General features: G+C 46.2%; 1 protein-coding gene across 2 annotated transcripts in view; it reads left to right on the top strand.

Moving 5' to 3' along the window:
* The first annotated feature begins 2109 nt into the window (after positions 1-2109).
* The window catches only part of Tbc1d10a (TBC1 domain family member 10A), a 32722-nt gene continuing 12794 nt past the window's right edge, over positions 2110-22037 (top strand). Inside the window, exon 1 of one of the 2 annotated variants that reach the window (XM_027953405.2) lies at positions 2110-2381. In XM_027953405.2, coding sequence (XP_027809206.1) covers positions 2173-2381 — 209 coding nt within the window. In that variant the 5' untranslated portion in view covers positions 2110-2172. Of the gene's footprint in view, positions 2382-20103; positions 20155-22037 lie in introns of those variants that run through there. The other variant, XM_027953407.2, reaches the window with a different exon arrangement.

Below are 22037 nucleotides of genomic sequence, written 5' to 3'. Positions count from 1 at the left end.
ATTACTGAACTACATCCCCAGAGCTTTCTATTTTTTATTTTGAGACAGGATTTCTCTATGTTGCTGAGGGTCTTGCTAAGATGCTGAGCTGGCCTCAAACTTTTGATTCTCCTGCCTCAGCTTCCTGTGTCAGTGGGATTAAGGTATAGACCAACAATAGTATATATCTTATTGCTAAAAGATTACAAGAGATGGTGCAACCAATTTGGAAAACAGTTTTCCAGTTCCTCAATGGTTAAACAGAGTTAATGTTATAACCCAGAAATGCCTCTCTTAGGAATTTCCACCCAATAGAAATGAAAATGTATGTCCACAGAAAAGCTTGTACCTAAATGCTCAAAGCAGCATTATTTCTAGTAACCAAAAAATGGAAATATCTAAATGATCATCACTGAGGAATTGATAAACAAAATGTACTATATCCATACAATAATATTATTAGCCATAAAAAGGAATGAAATACTTCTGGGTATGGTGGCACTCACCTGTAATCCCAGAGACTAGGGATGCTGAGGCATCACGATTGCAAGTTCAAGGCCAACCTCAGCAATTTATTGAGGCCCTAAGCAATTTAGCAAGACCCTATCTCAAAACAAAAAAATAAAAATATGCTGGGTGCAGTGGTGCACACCTGTAATCCCAGCAGCTCAGTAGGCTGAGACAGGAGGACTGCAGGTTCAAAGCCAGCCTCAGCGACTGTGAGGTGCTAAGCAACTCAGTGAGACCCTGTCTCTAATAAAATACAAAATTGGGGTAGGGATATGGCTCAGTGGTTGAGTGCCCCTGAGTTCAATCCCTGGTACACCAAATAAATAAATAAATAGGCTGGGAATGTAGCTCAGTGGTAAAGCACCTTTGGGTTTTATTCCCAGTACCAAATAAATAAAATAAAAATAAATGAAGTACTGATAAGTGCTACATGTGAACAGACCTTGGAAACATTAAACAAAGAATCTAAACACAAAATCCACATATGAGCCAAGTGTGGTAGCATAGCACACGTCTGTAATCCCAGCAGCTCTGGAGACTGAGACAGGAGGATGGCAGGTTCGAAACCAGCCTCAGCAACCTAGTGAGACCCTGTCTCAAAATAAAAAAAGAGCTGGGAATGTGGTTCAGTGGTTAAGTATTCTTGGGTTTAATCCCTGGTACAAAAATCCACACAGGGTTGTTTATATGAAATGTTAAAAGAAGGCAAATATATAGAGAGAAAGTAGATTAATGGTTGCCAGGGACTGGGGAAGGAAGTTAATGGGTAGGAGTATGTTTTGGGGATGATAACATTTTTATGTTCTAAAAATAAAGTGATGGTTGCACAACTTTGTAAATATGTTAAAATCATAGAATTTTACGCTGTAAACAGGTGAATTTATGGTATGATAATTATATCTCAATAAAGGTGCTGAAAAAAAAAAAAGTTTATCAGAGCTGGGCATGGAAGTGCATGTCTGTTATCCCAATCCCTAGGGAAGCTGAGGCAGGAGGATACCAAGTTAGAGGTGAGTCTGAGCAACTTATACCCTGTCTCAAAAAGCGGGGGCGGGGAGCTCAGTAGTAAAGCATCTCTGGGATTAAACACCAGTCCCACCCACCAAAAAAATTAATGCGTAGCTCAATAAATGTGGCCTCCCCTCACTCCCCCCACATCCCACGGGGATTGACTGCCACCGATCTACATTCCTCCTTTTTATTTTTTTAAAATTTGAGACAAGAGTTCACTAAGTAAAAACAATCCCCACCCATGCTCCTAAAGTCTCTCAAGGAGCAGGCCCCAAGATGCAGATGCGGAATCCCTGGGGAAATACCTAGGCCTTCAGCCTGCAAGGTCTGGAGGGGACAGGCCCAGCGCGCGTCAACCGGAAAAGCCAGAGGAACTCCTCCAGGTGAGTTCTCATGATTGGCAGCCTGGCGGGGGAGAACTCCGGGTGACGGCTGCTCCGCCCCCTCACGTTGGGCCTGTTGGCGCCAGCCTGGGGGAGGTGGGCGGGGCCCGGGGTCCGCGGCGCCCATCGGGCCTGGGGGGAGCTCTCCGGAGGGCTTGTAGCCCCGCCCCGGGCCTTGCGGTGGCCAATGGACGCGGGGCGTGGGCGGGGCGTCGGCGGCGTCGGCAGAGGCCAGGCGGCTGAGGCGGCTGAGGTGGCCGCTGGGGCTCAGGCGGCGGGCGCGGCCGGGATGGCGAAGAGCAGCGGAGAGAATGGGCCGCGCGCGCCCGCGGCCGGTGGGAGCCTGTCCGGGACTCGGGAGAACCTGGCCCAGGGCCCCGACTCCGCAACAACTGATGAGCTCAGCTCTCTCGGCTCGGACTCGGAGGCCAACGGCTTCGCCGAGCGCCGCATCGACAAGTTCGGCTTCATCGTGGGCTCACAGGGCGCCGAGAGCGCGTGAGTAGCGCCGGGGGTCTGAGCCAAGGGTTGGGACTAGGCGCAGGACTCACGCGGGGATGGGCCTGGACGCGGGCAGAGCTGCCCTCACGACCGATCGACTTGCACCCTAGACAACCGACCCCTTTTTTCCCTGCCCCACCCCACTTCGTCCCTTCCCCCCAGACCCACCCCCTCGGCAATTCTACTTCCGACCTAGGAGCAAACAAGCCCACCTATCCTCCTCTTTCCCTATTCTTATCCCCTAGACAAACTGATCCGTCCCACAGGAAGGACCCACAGTGCCCTCCCAAATAAGGAACAACAACTAGCACCTGCTTTAAATCCACCTCTGCCACTATGACCTTAAAGCTGATTGACTTTGCCAACTCTGGGCAGGCTCACAGATTTGGGACCCCTCAAAACACAGATGTTCTCCATTTCTCCCCTCCCTCACAGAACCACAGAGCCCCTGTCTCACAGGTTGAAAAGGACCCATTGCCTTGCTCTTGTCCCATTCCAAGACAGACTGATCCTTACTTTAAGACACAGACTTCTGGATGGACTGACACTGGTCAGCTCCTTCACAGACAATCCCATCCTGAGACAGTTGGTTCTTTCCCCTCATGGAAGGTTCAGAGGGTGTTCCCCTACCCCATCAAAGGCAGCTTTCCCATTGTCACTGGCAACAGGTGGGCAGACACTCCTCCATTTTCCAGTACCTATAGGGTAGCAGAACCTTACCTTATTGGGCAGACACTCAACTACAGGAGCTAGCAGCAGGCAGACTCCATGGATGCTGTGGGAATGTACACACCCTCTCTGAGGGTAGGCAGGGAGAAAGCAAGGTACCTGCTCATGTTGTAGCACATCAAGGTGCCCCATCCTAGAACACTCAAAGCATCCAGCTGGCAGGCAGAGAAAGCTGAAGCAGTGTAGCACCATCTTCCCTCCAACCTGGGTAGGCTGGGCAGCCCCAAAGAACCAGTCTTCCCAGAGAGCATATGTGTATGATGGTGGTCTGTAGGGAAGATAGACTCCAGACCCCACTCTCATCCCACATGTTGTGTCATACAAGACTAGTGCCATGTACAGAACTGACAAGCCTCCTTCCTGATGTGCCTTCCATTCAACAGAGAGCCCTTTGGTCACCAGTGGAGACCCTACTCCAGCAATGACCCTATTCTAGAAGGTCTTCTTTCTTTCTCTGACCAGTTAGGACTGCCCAATGCTCCCTTCCTCTTATGACTTCTGTTAGTGCTTTGACTATCTAAGAACCCAACTCCACACAAGCAGCCCTGAAAAAGTCACTTCCGGGATTTTCTCCAGCCCCAAAGCCTCTTATTCACCAGGCCTCCTTCTCTCTAGGAGAAATCTAGGCCCCTCCCATAAGGGGAGTTTCCTCCTTCCCCTCTGGATCTGTCTCCTTCAGCTTCTCCCCAGTTGTTCAAAGCAGCTGGTTCAGTCCGGGACTCAGAGAGTGCCCCTCATTTCCATCTCTCACCCTGACTTGATGTTTTGTCCCAGTTTCCCAGGGATTCGCTGTGAGAACCTAAAGGGAACTTAGGTGTGAATTTGAATTGGGGTGCAGTCACCAGGGACCAGGGTACAGGGAAGGGTGGGATCTTGAGAACTAGGAAAGGAGTTTGCAGTTTCATTGTGATGTCTTGAAAGGAAGACCTAATATTTGTTGGTGAGTTATAGAACATGAGAATTCCTACTACATGCTTACCAGGCTGTTAACCAGATCTCAGAATGCAGAGTAGTGTAATGTAGTGGGAAAAGACTGGACTTAGGAATCTTATATGTTGGCTTTGAGACCTTGGGCAAGATCTGAGCATGTTTACTCATTGTAAAGGGCAGTCATAACATCTGCTTCCAACATTACTGAGGGAATTAAATGAGAATTTGATATACAAAGTTGCCTAGCACAGTGCCTGGCACAAGTGGTGGCCCAGAAAATGTTAATTTCCTTTCTTTTCCTTCTAAGGGTCTGAGAAATGAGGAGAAAAATGAGGGCGTACCTCTGGTATTTGTGGGCAGAGAGAGGCCCAGTGGGAGTACCTCCCTTTGGCTGTAGTCACCAACCAGGCAGCCAGACATCTGTATTCCCCACCCCACTAACCACAAACCCGGGATGTGGCTCTGCAAACGCCCTCTGCATCTCTGGTTCTGTAGGACTGGGGCTGAAGTGGGATCCCAGGTCTGCTCCTTTCTCTCTGCTTTGCTTGCTTGAGCTTTTGGGTCAATAAAATCTGTGTATCAGAAAGCTTGGGTGTTCCTTGTTTAGTTTGAATTGTGGTTCCAAAAAAGCCAAGAGTAATTCCCTGCCCAAGGCCAAAGAGGGGAAGTTATGGGAAGTTTCAGGGTGACTGCCTTGAACCCAGTCTTGTGGTTGAGGGCTAGGAGTTCATGTGCTGTCTCAGAGAAGTGAAACATTAGCACTGATGGCTATGGTGGAGATGGTGGAGACTCTGGCTTCAGAGTAAAGGTCCATTTCAGCCACCCTGGACCAAAGGTTGTCTCAAGAAAAGTCAAGTTTTGGTAATTGCCAGGGCCTGGAGGAACGGGGAAGAAAATAGATCAGTCTTCTTGCTCAAGTAGCTGTTAGGTACCAGACCTGAGTAGATCATAAAATCATAGACTGAGCTGGAAAGAATCTTTTTTTTTTTTTAAATATTTTTTAGTCATTGATAGACCTTTATTTTATTTTTTTATATGTGGTGCTGAGAATCGAACCCAGTGCCTCACACATGCCAGGCAAGTGTTCTACTGCTGAGCCCCAGCCCCAGCCCCTGAAAAGAATCTTAAGAAATCAATCAGCTTAACCTTTACCTAAACTTTACTTAGAAGAGAAAATTGAAGCCTAGAGAGGAGAATAACTTGTTTAAGATCACAAGCATATGCCAGACACAGTGGTGTACATCTGTAATTTCAGCAAGTAGGAGGCTGAGGCAAGAGGATCACAAGCTTGAATCCAGTCTTAGCAAGCTTTGAGGCCTGTCTCAAAAATTAAAAGGGCTGGTAATGTAGCTCAGTGGTTGAATACACCAAGTCCAACTTCCAGTACTGAAGAAGAATTAGAAAAATCACAAGTGTATTCGTGACACAACTGGGACTTAAACCTAGGGTTTCAGACTCCCAGGACAGGATACATTCCACAACCTTCACCAGATCAGATGAAGATACCTAGCACAAACCTGCCTGCCTTCTCCTTCCGTAGCTTAGTTCAGCACTTTTTACTATATCAGCACTGTATAAGGCTAACAGGAAGGGTAAAAGTGTGTTGTCATTACTAGTACATTAGCATGATAGGTTTGGACTAGGATCAGGCTTTTTCACCTTTTTCTCCCTCAGGCCTGCAGTAGAATAAATGCACAATATTTATTACTTATAGACATTCCAAGTCAGAAAGCTAAAGTGACCCTAGAGATGGCCATTGTCATATAGATAGGTAAACTGAAGTCTAAGAGAAGTGATTAGCCTCTACTCTTATCTGTCATATGAGCCTATTGTGCAGGGAAGGTTTAGTGAGACAGAGGGATTCCTGCCTGCTCTTGTGCAGTAGTCAGAGGCAAGAAGGCAGCCAGCCAGTGAGTGACCCTGTGGGTGGCATAGGCACAGACAGAGATGCTGGCAACATTAGTTCTTGTGGTTTGACTGGAGGCTGAGGTGGGCATTGAAGGCTGGGTGGGCCCAGGTAAGGGGAAAGAAGTGTTCTCAGCAGGGAAGGGTGGGAGGAGTGCTGTTACCCTTCCTATCATTTGGTGGGTAGGAAGAGCAAACTTGTTAAGTGTCCCTTCTGCAGCCTAGAGGAGGTGATCAGGAAGGGAAAGAAGTATACAAGTTGAATGCCAGGTCTTTTGGCCTGAAGGAGATGATGAAAGGTGGATCCCTTACTTTCTCTCTTTTTCTCATGTGGTTGTTAAGACTGGCCTCCTGAGGCTAGAGCTTCCCACCCAGACCATGCTCAGTCTGCAGGCCAGATGAGGTGAGGAGCTATGCTCTCTGACATCCCGTGGGCGTTGGCTTCCTGTTAGGGGAGCAAGGGATCTAAACTGGGCTCAGGGAGAAACATCTGGAACAGCAATGTTGCATTCTTCAATTCCTCTGTCCCCTGGGTCCTCTGCTTACAGCCAACTGTGGCAGCTCTATGACTTTGGAAATCAGAACTGGCTTAATTGGCATCCCTTATAGATTGTGCCAGTTTTGGTTGAGGTGAGGCCAGGGCCCTCTTGGCAAGCCAGAACTTGACTTCTTGCCCTCCCACTACCTTCTCTCGTTTTTAAGCTCAGAGAATCCACTTTTCTTGAGCTATTGCAGGTCCTGGGAGAGCATGGAGCTGGCAATAAGTGGTCGCTGGGTGGCCCATCTGGAAGGAGGCAGTTATACATGTGGGGCCCTGGTCTGTGACTCTAGACCACAGGCCCTCCCATTTTCTCTCCTCCTTCCCTTCTCTCAGCCTCAAAAGAAAATCCGGTTTGGTGGCCCTGTGGGTGTTCTAGGGCCTCAGACAAGACCTGACTTGGTAAAGGCGGGGGCAGGCACCAGCTGCTGCCCTGGGAAGGTGCCTGTGTGTCCGCCTGTTAGGAAACCTTAAGCTGTGGGAAAGAGATAAAGTGGTGGGACCTGCTTGATGTTTGGTCCTCCCAGCATCTGTCCTGAAACAGGACCTTCAGGGGACAGTGAGACCTGGTTTTGTTCCAAGCATCCAGTCTATTTACACTGAGCAGGGAGAAAGAAGATGTTCCCTCCTCACATGAGCTCTTGAGTCTGTCTGTCTGTCTGTCTGTGTGACCATGGATGTGTTGCTTCACTTCTGAGCCTCAGTTTCTCACCTGCAAAGTAGTTACAATAATACTGGCTTTGCAGGATTGTTGTGAAGTTTAAATGCACTAATGACAAAAGCCTGGCACAGAGTAGGTGATCAGTGAATGTTTTTCCCCCTCTTAAACCCTGGAGTAATTAATTAGTGGTCTGTCTTTCCATTTTCTACTTCCTATCTCTGGCCATGATGATGAATGAGGCCCGCCCTATGGACAGGGATAAACACTAACCCAGTTAACCCCTCACTTCCCAAAGAAGGGGTGATTAACCATTTCTATGGATGAGCACACTGAAGACCTGAAAAGAAAATGCCCAAAGTTTGCCAGCTGATAAATAGCAGAACTAGGACCAGAACTTGCTTCTTGACACTGAATCCAGTGACTAAATCTTGCTAACTTTGTAGCAGGCAGGGTGCCGGATCCTCATGATCCCTGAGGCCCCACACAAAGGGCAGGAGTTAGCAGAAACCTGGCTACCTCTCCATCCCAGTGTGGAGGGCAAGACAGGTTTTAGTACAGTGAAAGTTCATGGCTCTTCAAGCAGGAGAAAGGCCTGGAGAGAAGGATCCTTAGGGAATCCCTGGAAGTGTGGCTTAGCTCTTCCATAAACCAGAGTCTACATGGTATTGGTGTTGACTCCAGAGTGCTACAAAATGGCAATCTGATTTTGATATCCAATCTGTACCTTTTGGAAGAGGTATTTGTAGTGTTTGTAGGCAAGGCAGGAATTGTGTTCTTGTACCTGTGAGGAATCTGAAGCTGGGAGAACCCTTGCATTAGTTCACAGTGGAGACAGACCAAAGAGGGATCCCAGGTGTTTGACTCTCAGTCCAGTACTTCTCTAGCTATATGGCACTGCCCACTCTTACTGGCCTATTGAGTCTCCAAGCCCAGGATGCATTGTCTACCAGACTAGGACCCTCCACCATTCATCTGCAGTCATGTCCTAGTTGATCACTTTCTTTATGCTCCTGGCAACACACCTGATGTAGAGATGGTCTCCTTTAGCTGATTAATTTGCCCTTGGCAAATCTGCTACTATTCTGGTTCAAGGGACCTTCCCTGGCAGGGAGAAAACTGTCCTGGATGTCCCACTGGCAAACCAATATTCCTGATACTTAGCCTGCTTTTGAAGCCCCCTATCCAGGATTTGGGGGTAGCTGCCCACTTTTGCTTTCTATCTGATCTTCCCCTTCCCCATCTTTCTTACCTCGACCCCAGCCTATTCCATTCTATGCCCTGTCTAGCTTCTCAGAGGCTGTCGCAGCCTAGCTCTTTGCTCCTCTTTAGGTAGGAAAGTAGGTAACAGACACAACAGTCTGAGAAAGCAAGCCAAAGTTTACTTTTGCTGGCTTAGCCATTTCAGCAGTGAGCTTACTTACCAAACATTTTTTGAGCACCTACTTTGTCAGACCCTGTGACTAGAACAAGGAATACAGAACTGAACAAGATGTCTCTATCTTGTTGCCCTCAAGGAGTTCACAGATTGGTTGGAAAACAGAACCACAAACAAATTTTTACAATATTGAGTGATAGAGGCTGTAATTGAAGTGTGTGGTTGTTCTGGGAGTATATAAGAGGAAGCAGCCTGTTCCACCCACAGGAGCCTAGAAAGAAGTAGCATTTGATCCAAGACTCAGAAGGGACAAGCCAGGGCAGTCCATTGGGTGAGAGGGAACGCATGTGCAGCGTTCCCCCTCAAAAGTCAACAGTTTGAGAATTGTAGATACACCAAGAGCAGAGGTGATAAGAACAGGCAGGAGAACAGAAGTAAGGGCTAGGAAAGGAAGATGGGTTGACAAGGCTAGTCTTGGATGTCAGACTGAGGCCTCTTGTTTCAGAAAGGTTAGTCTAGGTCTGGTGTGGAAGATGGCAAAAATCTGCATCACAAGTAGTAAGACCTGTTGGGAGAATCCATGATAGGCCAAGAGCTCTAGTGAGACCTGGAAGAGGTCTGGAGCCATGAGGAGGAAGGGCTGGCAAATCATTAAGGCTTGGTGTTTAACTGGCTGCATGGACTGGAGAGGTGGGAAGTCCTTCCACAGAGCCCATCCTAGCATCTTCTGGCTACAGGGAGGCAAGGCGGGCTGCACCTTACTCTGCAGTGGGCAGTGGGCTGCTGCTGACTTCATTTTGGCATAGCACTGGACTCCCCAAGGTACCTGATCTGGCTGGCATGTCCAGGGCAAATCAAGGGACTCTTTGTCTCCCTTCAAGCAGGAGAGCAGGTTGGCTAACCTGGTTGGAGAGGGAGTTGGGTGAGTACTAACCTTTGTGGTCTCTGCCTGATAAACATATTGGATGGCAAGGAAAGCTCCAAGGAGTGCCAGGCTCCTCTCCAAGGAGAGAGGAATGAGGCCCAAGGACAGGGAAAACAACCTTAGGATGTGTGGCAGTTGGGAAGGGTAGGTTTGGGCCTTTGGACATAGCATAAACTGGTCAATGGGAGGCAGATGATAGCTGAGGCCTGGCTTGAACTCACCTAGTATCTTTTTTTTTTTTTTTTTTAATATTTTTCCCTTAGTTGTTGATAGATCTTTATTTTGTTTATTTATACATGGTGCTGAGAATTGAACCCAGTGCCTCACACATGCAAGGCAAGGGCGCCACTGCTGAGCCACAGTTCCAGGCCAAATCTAGTATCTTTATCTGTTCATGGAGCTGGTGCCTTGATTGAGATAGTGGAAACAAGTCCCACACCTTTGAGAAGGCAAACTCTTTATCATTTAGGGGTACCACCAGAGCTGATGGCCGTATAGCCTTTCTTCCCCTTCCTTGAGCCTTAAGACCTCAGACCAGTTCCAAGCTTATATCTTGGAGATGAGAGATTCTAGCTAGAAATGTCGATTCAGGCTGATGTGTGGGGAAATTCTGTGAATCAGGCATAGGGTTCCAGTCCCAGCTTTCCCACTGACTCTTGTGGTTTGTGACGTATGCTCATCTTCTCATCCAACCCCTTAGCCCTCACTTTGTGTACAGTCCTGTGCCAGGCTCAGGGTAGACATTGGTCCTGCCCTCACAGGACTTACAGCCTAGCAGGGAATTCAGACATTAAATCAGTAATTACAGGTGTGGCTGTGTACAGAGGACTGTGAGGATCAAACACAATAACTGGGTTAGGAACATAGTGTGAACAAAGACTGCTGTACAGGGATCAGGAGACCCAAGTCCTCGGCCTCGCTGACCCCCTAACTAGGTGTGTGACCTTGAGAAGCTTGCTTAATCTTTCTAAATCTCAGTTTCCTTCTCATATAAAATAAGGCCATTCTACTGGCTTGATGTTGAAGAACATTCTGAGACTGACCTCAGAGTATATGAAAAGTGCTTTGAAAGGTTCTTTATGTGGTAGTTTTTCTACTGCAAGGGGTCATTGTGGCACATCATATAGAAGCCAGTGCTTCCAGCATATTGTGTTCCCCTGTGAGTAGACCCCTCTTTTTTTTGCAGGACCAGTGGCCCTCACATTTTGGGAAGTAAAACCAGATTGAAGGATACTTTGATTTGCCTGGCTCTTTAATCCATAATGCACTTTCATTCTCCTATTACTTTGTAGTAACCCTTATAGGAGCAATGGGAAATTGGTAGACTAAGGGTTTTTTGTTTTGTTTTACCTTGTTAACAGGTAAGGAAACCAAGGCTGAAGAAGTAATGAAATGGACTTGGAATCTTGGATTCTTCCAGTTTTCCGTCTCACCAGAGCTGTGGCTGTATAGCCTTTCTTCCCCTTCCTTGAGCCTTAAGACCTCAGACCAGTTCCAAGCTTATATACTTCTTTTTTTTAAAACATTTTTTTATAGCTGTAGATGGACAGCATATCTTTATTTTATTTGTTTATTTTTATGTGGTGCTAAGGCTCGAACCCAGTATCTCATACATGCTAGCAAGTGCTCTGCCACTGAGCTACAGCCCCAGCCCTTGATACTTCTCTTAACAGGCTTCTTGGGTTGTTTCTGTCTTAGTTGTTATTAGAGATGGCACAACTCCTGACCCAGGTCTGCCCACACAGCCCCTCACATGTACTCTAAGGTGAGGTGCGAACAGCTGGGTCATAAGGGGCCCAGTGTGGGAGTGTAAGTGTAGGGAACTCTTGCTCTTCCTCAGTGTACTCTGGGCCCTGGATGCTCTGTGTTTAAAGCAATCCTTCCTGGCCGGCCACTTTAGGAGGATGCTACTTCTTTCCCTACCCTCTCTGTCTTCACTTTATAAGAAAGGGCAACCTAAACTGGCCTGGGAGAGCCTAAGTTCAAGACACCAGCAAATTCCGCTTCAAGTTCTGGCTATGACCCTTCCTAGGCATGTGACTGTTCTGAGTCTGTAAATGGGCCATTGATGGCATTGGTGGAGGGTAGGGGGCTTTAAGAGGATTAAGGGAGATAGTGTTGGAAAAACACCCAGCACATAGTCTGCCATAGTGTAAGTGCTCTGTGTCTGTGGTACATGGTGGCTTTCATACTTCAAGTGTGTATTACCCTCTGAGATTTCACTTCAGGCCTTTGGTGTAATTGTGAGGAAGCAAGGCAGCATGGGAGTGAAGATCTGGCTTCCCCCACATGCTCTGACCACCCATTCTTGGGGTTGAGGCAGGAGCCAGTCCCTCTGTTTGTAGTGAAGACTTGGGCTTGCCAGGGCAGGCTGGGAATTCCCCCATCAGTTCCTCATTGAGACATTTGAAGCAGGGCCCTCAGCCAACCCTGACTCTGAGGGCCTGCTCTTCCCTCTCCTTGACTTGTGATGAGAAAGCAGAAGTGAGACAGAGGTGGGCCTCCTGAGAGCTCCAACCCAGCATATGACCAAAGGACTGCCTGGAGCCTTTGCCCTCCTGGGTTGGGGCAGTCACCTGGGAAAGAGTCCAAGCTTGCTTCATAATTACCACTGCCATCCTCCTGCATGCCTTGTAGACCTTCCTGCTATACTTCTGTCCTGCCTCTGAGTGGCTCCCTCTGGCTTTCCAGCATTGTCCTGGCAATGCCATTTCACAGAGGAACCTGTATGGTGGATCAGGCTTTCAACTACCTCACTTCATTTAATTCTCTGATATGTAGTTGTCATCATAATCCCCATTTTACAGAAGCATAAACCAAGAGGCAATATGACTTGCTAAGCATCACCCAGCTTGTGGCTGTGAGTCCATTGAGCAACAAGCTCTTGGAACAAGGCTTGTGTGCACTGAGCTGAGCAGACAGCATCCAATACTGTAGTTGGGTGACATAGCAGGAGAAGAGGAAGGCCTGGATTCACTTCCCAGTGCCATCCCCTGCTTGCTGTGGACCTTAGATAGTTACTGGCTTACCTGAGTTTTCCCATCTATAAAAGGGGTTTGATAATTAGAGGACCTATCTCATGGGCTTGGTGCCAGGATTGAATGAAATCATGTAAGTTAAGTGCTAAGTAGTGTCTGGTGCATAGCAAGTGTCTGGTGTTGTAACAGACCTTCAGTTAAGTTAATTGACTATTAGAATTGTAATGTTGTAAAAGGCCATCATCAAGCAGATGTGTGCAGCTCTGTGCTGGCTTTAGAGGAAGATCCAGACCTGGTATCAGGCCAGAGAGGGAGTGCTGTTCATCAGGCTCTTACTGTGCTTGTACTACTGGTTTCCAGGTAGAGTGCATTGCTGAGGACCCTAAAATGAATAGGGCCTGAGCTCACAAAGTTAACAAATTGTCAACACACACTTATTGAGCACCAGCTAGTTACCTGTTCTAGCAGATAGCACTGTTCTTGACTTGAGACACACTGCAGAAAATGAGACTGACAAAGCCTCTGCCCTCCAGAATTCCCTGCTTTCTAGGAAGGCACCTCCTTACAGAATGCTTCCTTAGCAAACTGGACAGTTGGTAGGGAAGCTGTGCCTGCTCTACTGGACTGTCCACATTCCCCAAACAAGCCATTCCCTTTCCTATTAACTTGCACTTGCACGTACTGGGCCTACTGCCTGTTGTGTCCTTTTCCCTTTCTTGGCCTGGTCACTTCCTGTCACCCTTCAAACCCCAATTTAAAAGTCAACTCCCCTTTGAAGCATTTCCTAAACATTCCCACCCTCATCCTAGGGACTTCTTGCAGGCTCTTCGTCCCTTTCACTTGCTTCTGTTTTTTTTTTTTTACTGGTACCAGGGATTGATCTCAGGGGTACTTAATTACTGAGCTACATCCCCAGCCCTTTTTAAAATTTTGAGACAGGGCCTCACTAAGTCCTTAGGACCCCTCTAAGTTGCTGAGGTTGGCTTTGAACTTGTGATCCTCCTGCCTTAGCCTCCTGAGCCACTGGGATTACAGGCATATGCCATGGTGCCTGGCCTTTCATTTGCTTCTGGGCTAGCACTTCTGTGCAGACTAGTTATTTACCAATTCATCTAACTCCTTTGCCAGATTGACCTCCTCAAGGGCAGAGACTGCATTTTATTCATCTTTTAGAGATTCAAGGCTTAGAGCACAGCTCTAGAGAGATGTGTATGGAATGTAATGATTGTGCTGTCTCCAGAGCAATTAGGAGAGGCATTGTAGAGATGAGAGGCAGATCTGAATGGGGTCTACTAGGATGAGAGGAACCAAATTAAGAGGCTGGGGGCAGGGAGGCTGAAGAAGGGTGGCTCAAGAGGAGGGCTATGTAGACATGCAAGTAGAGGTGAAAGGAGTGATGTGCAGGAGGGCAGAGAGCCTGGGCCTGAAGCTTTTCTTGGTGAAGGAGGACAGTAGGCAGCCATGAAGAGGTTTAGGCAGAGGTTGGGCTTTGTGCAAGCAGTTGAGACAAGAATAATTTGATAAGATCTGTCAATAAGATCTAGCAGTTTGGAAGGGTGGGTGAAGGGGTCATGTGTGAGTCAGGGTAGCCCCCGGGTGCCTGCAATGAGATTGTGATCCAAGGGCCCAGTTACTGGCAAAGAATTTTATGTATGTATGTATGTATTTACTTACTTACTTATTTATTTTTGCAGTACTGGTGATTGATTTCAAGGGTACTTTATCACTGATATCCCTGGCTCTTCAAATTTTATTTTTGAGACAGGGTCTTGCTAAATTTCCCGGATTGGCTTCAAACTTGAAATCCTCCTGCCTCAGCTTCTTGATTACAGGCATGCACCCAACACTGGCAGGGAATTTAATGCACCACTCTGCTGGCAGAAGTTGAGGTTTGGGGAAGGGATATTTTCTGTGGAGAACAGTCTCTATAGCTTTCTGAGTGTGTCAATGAGGTCTGCTGTAGGGTTTCTGCTGTGGTCTGTTCCCTTCCCTATCTGAGCAAGGCAGAGGAGGAGGGATGCCTTGCTTTTTGGGGCCAACAAACCTGATGACTAAGGAGACCATTTTTTTTGTATCTCACACAGAGCAGGGTGGAGCTGAGCAGAGTGCTGAGGGCACTCTGCCCAGGGCACCAAGGCCAGTGAAGGGTGGAGAAAACCTGTTTACCACTGTGCACTGACCCAGAACCGGAAGGAGCAGAGCCAGGGAATGCCTCATGGGAAAGAGAGGCAGGCCCAGCACTCCTCTGCACTAGGAGCAAGGAAAGAAAAGCAGGTCAGACTCTCACCCAAACAAGGACCTGTTGATGGCCAGCCAGATCCAAGGCAGGTGGTCAGACAGCTACAGACCATCATACTTTCCACACTACTTACAATGTGGTCTTAGGCAAGTCATTTACCCTCTGGGCCACAGGTGCCCCGTCCCCCGCAGCTTTCTAGGGATTGTATAGACTTACTGGGTGATCTCCCAGGCCTGATTGTCAGCTATTTGCACACCAACAGCCTACCCTCTCCTGCAATCAGGTTTTCTATCATCACATCTTTTGGAATTGGGGTAAAAGCTGTTTATAATTTCAGTTGTTACCATCCATCTCTTGGGGTAATGAACTCTAGAGGCTGTTGTCCAGTGTGTAGATCAGTCTTTTTGCTTATCCTTGCTTCTATATCCAATTCTGGGTATGGAAGAAGACGCTCCTTTACCTTCATTGCCTCTGGGTCTGTGATTGGTTGTCTCTGCGCATCCACTTCCCACACTTTGGTGGGACTTCCTCTGGTAGTCTCTTCTTCATCCTGGAGACTCAAACATGAAAGTCTCCTGTTATATCCTTTACTCCTGCCCTTCTCAGTTCCGAGGGTAGAGAAGAAGAGGGAAGCTCTGTTGTGTGCAGGTCACTTAGTATCTATTGGATAGGTTAGTGCTCAGGTAGCAACCTCCACTTCCAGGCTATGTAACCATGGGCAGATTACTCAACCATGCTTAATGTTAGTCTATTGACTGGAGATAAAAAAAAAAAAAAAAAGCTACTTCCTCAGGGAGTTATGTGTCCATGTGGTGCTTGGCAGAGTTAGTACATGGCGAGTGCTCAAATTGTGTCAGTTCTTATTGCCTCATGCCATCTTTACCACTGCTCTCCAAGGAGATGGCATGGCCCATGTGTTATAAATGAGGAACTGAAAGCTCAAAGAATGGAGAAACCCTTCCCCATTTCACATAGCTATACAGTGGCAGAGCTGAGATGACAAGACGGGAATTGTTTTATTTATTTTTTGCATTACAATTCTTATTACATATATATACCACTTTTTTTCATATCTCTGTTTTTATATAAAGTATGTTGACATTCAATTTGTGTCTTCATACATGTACTTTGGATAATGATGTCTATCACATTCCATCATCCTTGCTAATCCCCTGCCTTCTCCCTTTCCCTCCCACCCTGAGAAGACAGGAATTATAGTTTGTATGTAAATTACACAATCTTTTGGAGCCTCAATTGCTTCCTAGGTAAAGTGGGGATAACCCTGCCCTGTCTACCTCCAAGACCTGTGTATGGGGACCAGTCAGATTAGAAAAGGGATGTGAAAGTTCTAGCTAAACTGCATCAGTTGCCTAATAGCTACCACTTACTGGCCACCCAGTAGGCGGGACCAATAATACATTTATTTCTCACTGAAGTTTTATGAATATGTGGAGTGCATTATGGTCCCATTAAAGATGAGGCTTAGGAGGTCAAGTGTTTGTCTGTAGTCTCCTGTTAGTAGATGGAAGAACTGGAATAGGTACCTCTGTCGGTTGACTTTAAAGTCCCTGCTCTGTTTATTCTCCTTCATGTCCCACTTTGTCTTCTTGATAAATGAGATGATAAGATCAACTGTGGTCTGTGACCTCAGGGTTTCTGCTTGGACTGTGTTTCTCTTCTTTTGGGCAGACTCAGGGAGTAAAATGAAGTTTGTTTCTTTTTCTTCTTTCCTTTTTTTTTTTTTTTTAAATACTGAGGATTGAACCCAGGGATGTTTTACCACAGATACACATCCCCAGCTCTTTTTATTTTTTAATTTTGAGATAGAGTCTCACTACATCTCACTAAGATGCTGAGGCTGACCTCAAACTTGCGATCGTCCCGTCCTCCTGCCTCAGCCTCCTGAGTTGCTGGGATTATAGTTCTGTGCTACCATGCCTGGCCAGGAGTGAGGTTTGGAGAAGGGGTTTAGATTAGTTCCTTGGGTTTACCTTTCATCCTAGGATAGAGGGGTCCTGGGCATGGGTACCACTTCTACTGAGTCTGCCAAGCCGGAGGTTGAGAAATGATGTCTAGAAGTACAAATGAAGAAAAAGCCCCAGTTTTGGGAATGAGTCTTGTGCTTCTGAGGTTTTGGAAGCCTTCAGCCTCTGGGTTTTGGGAGAAGGCTAGGGACTTGGAAGCCTGCAGAGAATGAGGTCTGTGAAGTGTTATGACACCTTGGGCTGTTGTATGGCACAGCATGGCTAAGCCTAGCTCAGTCTGGGAGCCTGATGGGATCTGTAGTCAGCTGCCACCTTTGTCTTCTCTGACTGAGCCTTTTCTACTCAGGAGACAGGGCTGCTGACAAATGGCAGATTGCCCAGGCTTACCTTCTCTGAGGTTGGGCTTGTAAAATGCCATCTGGCATATTGGCCTCACTGAGCATTGCTAGACATGGACAGACCACTCACTGGGGCAGTCAGAACTGAAGGAGGGGGTTAAACTGTCTCAAGGAGTAGGGAGCCAGATCCAGTCACACAGCAGCATCTGGAGAGGGCCTAATTGCCTCATAGCCTTCCCAGGGGAATTAGAGGCAACACACAAGTCACTGTGGCAGAGGAGAAGATCTTGTTCTTTCATTTATTAGCTTTGTGACTTTGCCCAAGTCATACAACCTCTCTGATTGAGTCAAGTCTCTCATTGGCCAAACAGAAATGGTCTGTGAGGACTTCTCTTTACATGGCATTAGAGGGATAAATAAAATTGCTGTATGCAGAAATGGTTTGTGGACCTGAATGCAGTACAGGTGGAAGTAATGATGTCATGGAGAAAACCACTTAGGCATCTGTTGAACACCTGTGAGGGGTGTGGTGGGAGTTATTGAAGAAGTTCAAGACCCAGTTGGGGAGAGGCAATGCTGAGCAATGGGCAAATTATAATGAACTGTTCATTTCAGACTTCATGTTTTAATTTATTCATGAACTGGTGCTAAAGTCAGTTTTACAGAATTGTGACCAGCATTTAATAAAAGAAGAAAAAAGAAGTAAAAGCAGAAAAGAATAATATAAAATTGAACTGAAAATATCAGTGTGCATTGGTACATGTAAAGGCAACTTGTTTCATGAAACATATTTAAGTTATATATGTGTGTATACACTCAGTATGAAATGTATTTCAGTTTAAAAAGTACGAGAAATGGTGTTCTAAGCCAGGATAAAGGTCTCCAGATTGGAGGGCAGTTAATGACATCTGGGCTGGCAGGTGTGCTGGCTGTGTAGGGGCTGGGGGTTTGGCTTGTAGGGGTGGAAGAGCATAACAAGGGTCAAAAGCATAGACTGTGGAGTCAGAGAGGCCTGGGTTTGGTTCCAGCTCTTCCCCTTACAGCTACATGGTCTTCAGCAAGGCACTTTGACCTTACTAAGTCTTGGATTCTACTGTGAAATGGGGAGAATATTAAGCTAAGGGTTAATATGAAATGTACATGTGATAAATGTACATAAAGCATTGAGAAAGAAATTAGTAAGTAGTAAATGGTGTATGAATGGTAACTACTATTGCTGATGTTTGTTGTAATTGGGTTTTTTAATGGTACATTGGCCCCTGAAGAAGTACTGTAACTTGGAGAGGGACGAAGAAGAAAGGAATGAGTAGGTGACAAGAGATAAGCATTGTGTGGCCTCAGGAGGGGATGTTGAGATTGTAGGTAGAAAATACCAGCACAATTTTGTCATAACACGGGGGAGAAAGTTTTAGTGTAGAAACTGTTCAACAATTGGGTGGCTTCCTCTGGAGATAATAAGGCCCTATCCCTGCCAGAATTCCAGTAGAGGCTGGGCCCAAGAGACTGTTTCAGTAGGCTCTTTGGTTGCAGAAACTTCCTCAGGCCACCAAGAGGGGTTTGCAGGAGGGTGAGTGAGGTCCTGATCTGAGGCATACCCCATGGACCACTTGGTTTCTTTCTTTTTTGTTTCCATTTTTTGTTTTATTTTTATGTACATCTTAACCACTTGGTTTCTTAATATGAAGTCAACTTTTCTCTCACCAGAAATTGGCTCATGCCCTCTGTCTGCTGTCAGGAGGATGCCACCTCAGGGCCTTTACACCATTAAGCTTTTTGCAGGGATCCCCCCCACCCCCAATCCCACCCAATTGACTCTAGGTTCTCCTCACAGCCCCTTTCTGGGCATTCTTTGAAAGTCAATTCATAATGCAGCCTGTCTAAGCACATAGGGAAAATGAGGCTCAGAGTAAGGAGGAGACTCGATTGTGTAAAAAGTATTCCTGTATCAGACAGCAGTTGTACCAGGTGCTTTCTGGAATCCTGACTTATTTGATAAAAGGATATGTGAACCTTCAGGTTTTTTTTTTTTTTTTTAATGGATAGTCTGCAACTACTCAGGAGCATATCCTGTACAGAAAGAGACATCTGCCTGCCATTAGAGAGTGTGCTGAGTGGCCAGGTGTGGTGGCACATGCTTATAATCCCAGCAACTAAGAAGGCTGAAACAGAAGGATCACAAGTTTAAGGCCAATCTGGCAACTTTTAAACTCTGTCTCAAAAACAAAATAAAAAGAGCTGGAGATATAGCCAATGGTAAAGTGCCTCTGGATTACATTCTTAGTACCACACACGGACACAAAAAGAGAGTGTGCTGAGTGCTGAATACACCCAGACCTCAAGTGTCTTCCTTCTCACGATTCCTAGGTAGATTAAACTCCTCTGTTGTAGAGGCCATTTAAATGACCATATTTCCTCAAATTTAAGGTTTTAAAAATTAAAACATCACCAGGCATGGCTGGGCATGGTTGTGCACGCCTGTAATTCCAGCAGCTCAGGAGGCTGAGGCAGGAGGATTGCAAGTTAAAAGCCAGCCTTAGCAACTTACTGAGGCCCTAAGCAATTTAGGGAGACCTTGTCTCAAAATTTAGAAAAATAAAAAGAGCTGAAAGTGTGGTTCAGTAGTTAAGTGTCACTGTGTTCAATCCTTAGTACCCGCCTCCCTGCCAAAAAAAGAAAAAATTAAAATATCTTTTGATTGATATGTTTATTTGTTTTGGTACTGGGGATTGAACCCAAGGCACTTTACCACTTTCCAGGGTCTTGCTAAGTTGTTGAGGCTGACCTCAAACTTATCATTCTCTGCCTTAGCCTCTCAAATCTCTGGGATTATAGGTGTGTGTCACTTTGCGCAGCTGACGTGTATATTTAAAGCAGTGGAAGTTTTTATTGTTTATCTCTGAGAAGGTCTTAACAAATGATCAGCTAAATCATGTATCTTAAAATCAGAGGTATCTTAGAATCCAGGAAATATGGTCATTTGTTTTGTACCCTTTTGAAATTCCGGTTTGAGGTTTGAAATTGAGGCTTTGAAACTGTCAGAGCTATTATCTGACATCAGTTAAAAGAACTCTTAGTATGTTTCTCTGTGTATCTATAGTTGAGAGAATGGATATCTTGGAGGCCTTGCAATAAGATTTTTGCCACCAAAGTCAGACTCCAGGAATAAGGTATCAAATGGGTATATATTTAATCATATGGGAATTCTTTGAAACTGATACTCTAGGATAAAAGTCTTGCCCTCTCTGAGCCTCAGTTTCCTCATCTGTGCAACAGGGATTCTGGATCTGATGTTATCTATATCCATAATGGCCAGAACTTCCTGTTGACTTTGTGAGTGCTTCTTCAGTTAACTTGCTGGCTTATCTCCTGACTTATTGCATAAGCAAGTGCATTATGGGTGGTGGAAGTCACCGTGGCCTGGGGTATGTAGGCCTTTGGTTTCTGCTCTCTGGGGTTTGGGGGTTGCTGAAGATGGGATGTCCTTTTGTAAAGTACCTGACCAAAAGATTTAAGAAAGGAAAGGAAAGGAAGAATGTCCTTGTGACCTATTTCTATCTCTAGGTAGTGAGCAGGGCAGCATTTCAAGCTGTGTCATTGTATCCAGGGTCCCTGTTTGTCCTAGGCTATAGTCCCTCAGTTGTTCAGCTCCAAGACTGCTCTCAGGCTCCAGCAGTTCCTCAGATGAAGTGCACTGAAGAGGAGGACTTGCCCTTTTGTGTCCCAGAGGCCTCGGCTCTGCCAGGGCCCCTCCCTCTGCTCTTCCAACCAGTAAAAGTCACAGCAGCACATTTCCTTCCGGTAGAGAGAGAAGCAGAGACTCTAAGCCTGGGCCAGGCCCTAGCCCCACCACATCCTGTTCCTGAGAGCTAATCTCCTTTGAGTGCCTCCTACCCTGTGCCCATTTCTGAATAGTCAGGCAAAACTGAGTGCCAGCCATCTCTGGGCTAGGATCTGTCTTCGAAATGAGTCTGTCTTAGAAATGAGTCCCACTTTTCCCACTGGTTTGCTGTTTGGGTTTGAGTAAGTTACCTTCCTGGGTATCTTACCTCTTTGAGCCTCTGTTTCTTATCTCATTAATATTTCATTTTCTTAACATAGTCAAGTACTTTCTTAATTGAAAAATGTTTTAAAAGTACAACAAAGAAATGTAAAATATCTGTAATCCACTACTTAAAAAAAAATAAGAAAACAGTGTGTATGTGTGAGTAAGAGATGCATACATATATTTTGTGTTCTTTGTTTGCTTTCCAACTATTAGTCTCAAGGCTAGATAGGAAATATATGTAGAATACATAGACTACAGATATTAGTTTCCTTTTCTTTGTCCCTCAGAGTTGTGTAAACTCTTTTTTTTGTGGGGGGGGTGAGTACTGGGGATCGAATTACTCAATTCAGGGGCACTCAATTACTGAGCCACATCCCAGTCCTATTGTATTTTATTTAGAGACAGGATCTCACTGAGTTACTTAGTGCCTCACTTTTGCTGAGACTGGCTTTGAACTCATGATTCTCCTATTTCAGCCTCCAGAGCCGCTGGGATTATATGTGTGTGCCACCTTGCCTGGCTTCTGTGAACTCTTGAGTTCCTAGGACTCACTCCTTGGAGGAAGCCAACTCAGTTGATGCACCTCTGGCTAAGCCAGGGATTTCCACCCAGCTTACCTTCATCTGCTTTGGTGCTGTTCTACCTGCCTGGGTGGATCTCAGTGCTCACTAGAGTGTCTCCACAGAGGTCAAGAGTTTGTTCTAGTCATGGGCACACATCTTCTTAGCCTACCCAAGGCCCTGGTCCTAGGTCAGTGCTGACACAGTTGTGATAGCTGCTCAGTTGATACGTGTTGTGCAAATATAAATGATGTTGTTTGAAAGGGCTTTGAAGTATAATATGAAGATTTTAATAGGAGAGACAACTTGGAGAGCATTCCTGCCAAGGGATTAGTAGTATGAGTAAAGGATAAGAGGCAAGGGTGTAAGTGGGGAAACTCTGAGTAACTGGTTCAGGTGAAGAGGTAAGCATATTTCTGTACTTGTTTGACTAGTTTTTGTGTCC

The sequence above is a fragment of the Marmota flaviventris genome, chromosome 1 (assembly GCF_047511675.1).
Source record: "Marmota flaviventris isolate mMarFla1 chromosome 1, mMarFla1.hap1, whole genome shotgun sequence".
Lineage (NCBI taxonomy): Eukaryota > Metazoa > Chordata > Mammalia > Rodentia > Sciuridae > Marmota > Marmota flaviventris.
This window is presented reverse-complemented; position numbering and strand designations above follow the sequence as displayed.